This window comes from Nannospalax galili, unplaced genomic scaffold, assembly GCF_000622305.1.
Source record: "Nannospalax galili isolate Female #2095 unplaced genomic scaffold, S.galili_v1.0 scaffold326, whole genome shotgun sequence".
NCBI classification, from domain to species: domain Eukaryota; kingdom Metazoa; phylum Chordata; class Mammalia; order Rodentia; family Spalacidae; genus Nannospalax; species Nannospalax galili.
The window spans coordinates 1,122,131-1,128,313 of record NW_008354421.1 but is presented as its reverse complement, the minus strand read 5'-3'; the positions used below and the strand labels follow the sequence as shown (position 1 = coordinate 1,128,313).

At 40.5% G+C, this 6,183-nt stretch overlaps 1 protein-coding gene across 1 annotated transcript; it reads right to left on the bottom strand.

Moving 5' to 3' along the window:
- Nucleotides 1-104: 104 nt before the first annotated feature.
- LOC103748859 (epidermal growth factor receptor-like) lies at nt 105-4,139 on the bottom strand. Its single transcript, XM_008851642.1, has 3 exons — nt 4,069-4,139; nt 1,473-1,614; nt 105-245 (listed from the first exon to the last, which is right to left on the bottom strand). Exons 1-3 carry the CDS (start codon nt 4,137-4,139, stop codon nt 105-107), a joined length of 354 nt encoding a protein of 117 aa, XP_008849864.1.
- Between the last annotated feature and the right edge of the window lie 2,044 nt (nt 4,140-6,183).

The following is a 6,183-nucleotide window of genomic DNA, read 5'->3' as shown; positions in this document are numbered from 1 at the left end:
ATTGGGGTGTCATCTGAACTTCTCTCCTTATAATAATTATTTTCTAGTCTCTTGATGAAGAATATATTCTATTTAAATATATAGTACAAAAAACAACCCGGACTTCAATACTGCTTTTCACATGAATACACTGTGCCAAATGCTCCAGAGCCCAGAACTTTGATCTTTTTGAATTCTGTTTCCTTTAAGATCCTCAGGAGGGCTTGGTTGGGAGCTTCTCCGCTGGGTGTGAGAGGTTCCACGAGCTGTGAAGAGGGAGCAGACCACAGATGCAGCTCAGTGTTCCACAACATGCAACATGGATGGTAGATGCATTCAGAGCAATAGTGGCCAGCATCTAACAGCATGGGGCCATGCTTTAGTACAAAACACTCACCATACTTGTTCAAAATGAGCACCAGGCACCTTTTCTTCAAAAACTAATAACATATAGAGACAGACTCTCCAACTTGGTGTTGCTTAACCGAACAGCCACATTTAACAAATGCATTTTCCATTTTGTTTCCATGTCATTTGGTTTTGATTGAAATACAGTAAAGAGAAAAATATTCTATCATACTCATTTGGGTCATTTCTGAATCCCATAACATACAGCACCATCATGCTTATGAAGGACTATGTTTTCTAGCACAGTGTGGGACACAGACGTTGACTACAGACAGAGTGAGGGACAGTGCTGATCACACAGAGAGCTCAGAAAGAACAGCCGCTTGTACAGAGAGTGGCATTTTCCCAAAGTAACATCTTATCTCAGTTGTGGGGTTGCCACGGGATTTCAGCAGCTCTCTCTTCTTGATCCTTTTCCTCCATACACACATAGGAACTGTCCCTGAGGCAGGCATCCCCTCAGCTTTGTAAGCATTTGGAAAGACATAGCCTAAAAACATACCTTTAATTGGATGAAGATACGAAAGTGTAACTGTGTTAAATTGGACATTCTGAGATTTTTTTCTAGTTCTTCCATAATAAGAAATAATTCATAACTGTAATTACATATCTGCTACGGTTTCGAAAAGCATCCTCCAAAGATCCATGTGCTAATATGGACCTGGTGCCATTAGGAAGCAGTGGATCATTCATGAGTTGGGGCCTGTTGGGAGGCTTTTAGGTGACTGGGGACATAATCTGGAAGGAGACAGTAAGGCACTCGGCTCCTTCTTCCTCTTTTCTTCTGGTGTCAGCTTTGCTTCACCAGGCACACCTGCATGATATGTTGCCCCAAATCCAAAGCAGTTTGAGTATCATCCAATCATGGACCAAACCCTCTTAAAACCATGAACCAAATTACCCTTTCCTTTTTACGACTGGGTCATCGTAAGTATTTGTTACAGTGACGGAAAGCTGAAATAATATCTAAAATATAAAGATCCATGTTACAAGTTCTCAAAGGAAGCCTTTTTCTCTCTGGAATACTGGGAGCGAGGGGTGGTTTGAGATTACTGATCCAAAGACGGTCAAGACTCACTGCTCACCTCTCTCTCCTGCAGCAGGCGGCGCAGCGTGCGCTTTCGGACAATGTGGCGCCTTCTCATAAAGAGGCCGATCCCAAGAGCCAGCAACACTATCAAGAAGAGGCCACCCACAATCCCGGTGGCAATGGAGGGGATCTTGGGCCTGGAATGAGGTGGAGAGACATGGGAAGGTAACACTGACATTTCACACATTTCCCTTGTCTTTCAACACAATGATATTATTTAAAACTATTTCAAGAACTGGAACATTGTGCAGCTTCTAAAGGGAGAGAAGACAGCTGACTAACACAAGGTTTCCAACATTCTTAGCTTCCCTGTTTCCAACCCCCTTTCTGCATTTTAAAAATTGGGGTGTCATCTGAACTTCTCTCCTTATAATAATTATTTTCTAGTCTCTTGATGAAGAATATATTCTATTTAAATATATAGTACAAAAAACAACCCGGACTTCAATACTGCTTTTCACATGAACTTCAATCTTGTTCTTTCCAAGCATATATTCATTCAATTTAAGAAAAACAATCAGGGGGTATCTCTTGGCCAGGCTGGGTGACCTTCCAGGGACACTGAAATTCCTTATAGGGTACTCTACTTCCAAGATGGTGACCACCCATCTTGGTGACCACCAAGATGGTGTAAATGAGCTCAGGAGAAGACACAGAGTGATCACTGTAGTAAGTGTTGGCTCCTGTGTCCTCCAACTCTAAGAATGCATTAACAGGGGCTGGAGAGACTGCTCAGTGGTTAAGAGCACTGCCTGTTCTTGCAGAGGACCTGGATTTGATTCCCAGAACCCACATGGCAGCTAACAACCGTCTGTAACTCTAGTTCCAGGGGATCTGATGCCCTCTTCTGACCTCCTTGGGTATCTCACAGCATGCACACATGCAGGCAATACACTTATACACATAAAATAAAAAAAATACCAAAAATGTATATATCAATAAAGAATGCATTAACTTCTCTATCTCACTAAGGTCAACTGGAATTTCAGAAAGATGAAAAATATTCAGAAGCCAGGGTTTCAAGCTTACCAGAGAACATCTGGTAATTAATATCACTAACTCTGAATTTAGATCATTAAAATTTAGATCCCTTCCTTTGTGGTAGTACTTGACTGAAAGTGATTTTCCTTAAGAATCTATCCCCATTTGAGCTCCTAGTAAATTTATCTTTATTTCTAGGTAGACATGTTAATGAATGTCAAAGAGTTATTAGCAGCATCATTTGAATATAGAAAAAGCACTAAAATTCTTGCATATTTATCTTAATTAAATAAAATGTAAATCATGAAAATGGTGGCTTTCACCAAATCTCTTTTAAGCAAGTACAAAAGTCATCTCTTGAGCTGTATAACAAATTCCCAATTAATCTACATTAAAGAGTTTTCATTAATACAAAGTGAAGATGTAAGGAATACTTTGTTTCTGAGCACATGCTTCATGAGAAGCCATAGTAACAAAGGTGGGTGGTTCAGAAGAGAAAACAGTTCTAAAGGAATGATTTTGAAGACTGGTGACCGACTGATTTCAAGGAGGAATGTGATAAGAGAACGTGAATAGAAGGTCAATGAGAGCAACGTGGAGACAGGTGTCTGCTGGGTAGCTATGGGAGCTCAGAGAGGAAACAGGGACTTCTGTGGCTGAGATCTGCCTTTATTTATCTTACTGTTTTGCTGATGGCAGAAGGGATCAGCTGCCACCTTGATTGTGGAGTAGAAGAGAGGGCTAACATTGAGGAAGAATGGGTAAGAGGAGGGATTTTTGCAGGCCCTCTGGTAAGTGGCAGATATAGACATGCCTGGGAATTTGGATGGAGTTAGGGCATCAGAAATGGCAATTAGGTGTTTTGTCGGTAATCTCCCTATTCCTCGCTAGATGCTGATGTTAATACTTTTGTATGATGAATCTGATGAATCTAAACAGAAATTCACAATTTTGCATTTCTTAGGGCAGCATTTCAGTCAAATGGTGGAAACTGATCAGAAATGAAAAGTTGAAGGATGTTCACTGTCTTTGCTGGTAATGTATTTCAAAAAGGAAGGAACAAGAAAATGTTCCTAAGCTGGATCTTTGTCATCTGACAAAAAGGCCATTCAGACACATTTGTGATAGGACAAACTGGGCTAGCTGGAAGAACAGAGGCGACAAGATTAAGTAAAACTTCTGTAACTGCAGAAACTAGAAACATAAAGAGTTGGCTCGTCCAAAGTACAACTTCTTATGGGGCTGGCTCTAGAATTATACATCTTTTTTATTTTTTTATTTTGAGACAGGGTCTCTCTGTAGCCCTGGCTGGCCTGGAACTCACTATATAGATCAGGCTGGCCTTGAGCTCAGAGATCTGCCTGCCTCTGCCTCCCAAGTGCTGGGATTAAAGGCATGCGCCACCACGCCCAGCTAGAGTTATACATCTTATATCCTCCACTGTCGAACAAAATAGATACAGGGAGGAGGGCAGAACCAGCAGAGCTGTTTCACCTGGAATCCTTGGCTAGCCCAGAGGATTTAGAAGAAACTGATCAGGTGGAGGGAAACCAGAAATGGCTTCTGGTAATAGATCCAAAGTCTACTGGCTCCAAAGCTAAGATACATACCCATTTGTTGCACATCCTTCAAGACCCAGCCCAGCACATCTATAGGAAAAAAGGAGACACATCTTTTCCATCGTATTTCATTGGCATTTGTTTTATGATTTTCCATATTAAATTATAAGGCAATTGTGACAAATTACTGTCAGATTACTAAGATCACAGTACATCTCAAAGTTGAAGTGGTTACTAATTTATTTACAATGCATCAATTCATTTTTTTCACTTATGCAGCAAATATTTTTGAGCGTTTGCCTGTGACAGGGATTGTTCCAGACTTTATCAAAGCAGCGAGGTCATTACAAAAATTTAACAGAGTATATAGCTGTCACAGAGCTGGCACTCAATGTCAGGGTGGGCAGGGGAGCAGTATGGTAAAGACCATACCTGGAGGGCACACACTAAAAATGTTCTACCCCTGTTCCTCAGCACTCGGGAACTGGTTCTGATCTCTACCCTCTGCTTTACTTAGATTTTGAAGGTCTTGGCTTTTCCACTGTTGTTAGATAAAGCAGTGTTGCCTTTGAAATACCTTTGGGCCTGCATCCTTAAACCAAATTTGCCAGGCATTGCATCTATAGGCAGTCAGATGCACAAGGAAGCGCTAGTGATTTCAGTTTATTACCCCCTACATACACACAGACAATCCAGGATAGATAGGAGGCATTCTCTAATGTTAGAGCACTGATGAAATTAGATCTCTTCTCTAAATATGATGTCTAGCAGTCTGTTCATTGCTGACTATAAAACACTGGGGGCATGTGCCTCGTGAGAGGGACTGGCAGTTTGGAAAGATGTTTGGTTTCATGCAGCCTCTAAAAGCCATGCTGGAAAACTTCAATTCATTGTCAACAGAAAGCTGTGACCAGTGAGTTCAGAGGGAAAGACAAATCAGTTCACATTTAAGAGGATAATCAATGGGGATGGTGACAAGGCAGGTACTTCAAGAGAGAAGGACTAGGGCATCATAAGATGAAGAGGTCAACAGGAGAGCTGACAGTGGGCTTTCTTGCCTTTTGTTTGTTTGCTTTGGTTTTGCTGTTGTTTGAGACAGGGTCTCACTATGTGGCCCAACCTGGCCTGAAACTCATTATGTAGACCATCCCAGGCTGGTCTCAATCTCACAGCAATCCAGTCTGCCTGCCTCTGCCTCCTGAGTGCTGGGATTAAACGCATGGGTCAATAGACCCAACTCTTTTGCCTTTTGATTCTTGATATGAAGTCAAAGAGGCTATATCATTGAGTTCTATTTGAGAAGATAGTCTCTCTCCAACCCATTGTATTCGTTCTTTTCTTTTAAAAAATATTTCATGTATTATTTTTATTTTATGTGTATGAGTGTATTGCCTGCATGTATGTAAGTGCACCTGTGTCATGCAGTGACTGCAGAGGTCAGAATGAGGTGTGAGATACCCTGGAACTGGAGTTACAGATAGTAGTTAGCTGCCAAGACAGTGCTGAGAAGTGAACTTGGGTTTTCTGCAAGAGCAGCCAGTGCTCTTAATCACTGGCCCATCTCTCCAGGTCCCATTGTATTCTTTTACTGTAATGAATTTGTAAGTAATTTCTTATGTATAAGATACACGACAAGTACATTTTTCATACAAATAAATGGTCAAATTCTTGCATAACTTTAATTTACCAGGACAAAAATTTCAAAGAAAAGTTACCTTTTTTGACTTAGTGTGAACATATATTTATCATCTGAAACAGAACAGATGCCTGAATTGACTATTATTCCCTTTGTACTCAATAAAATGCCTGGGCTGTTCAATGGTCACCTTTGCCTTTGGGGTTTCTTTAAAACTAAAGTTTGGCAGGAAGAACAGCAGTGTAAGCAATGAGTAATGTTTTAAATTAGTGAAATAAACAGCTTTGATTCGTTTATTACTCTTATAGACCCTAGTTGTAATCAATCCTGTGTAACAGAAAAGGCATGTAACACCTGTTCTCACTTCTTTAGAAAAAGGCTTAAATTAACCTGTCAATAGACAGAAATCACCAGCTCCATGGAATTATTGAAGATAATGCAAATGTAAGTTGTCTTAACATTCCAAGGCCCCAAATATCAGTGAACAAAGATAGAATAAAGAAAGTTTAAAAAATATGGCTGAGTTTAAA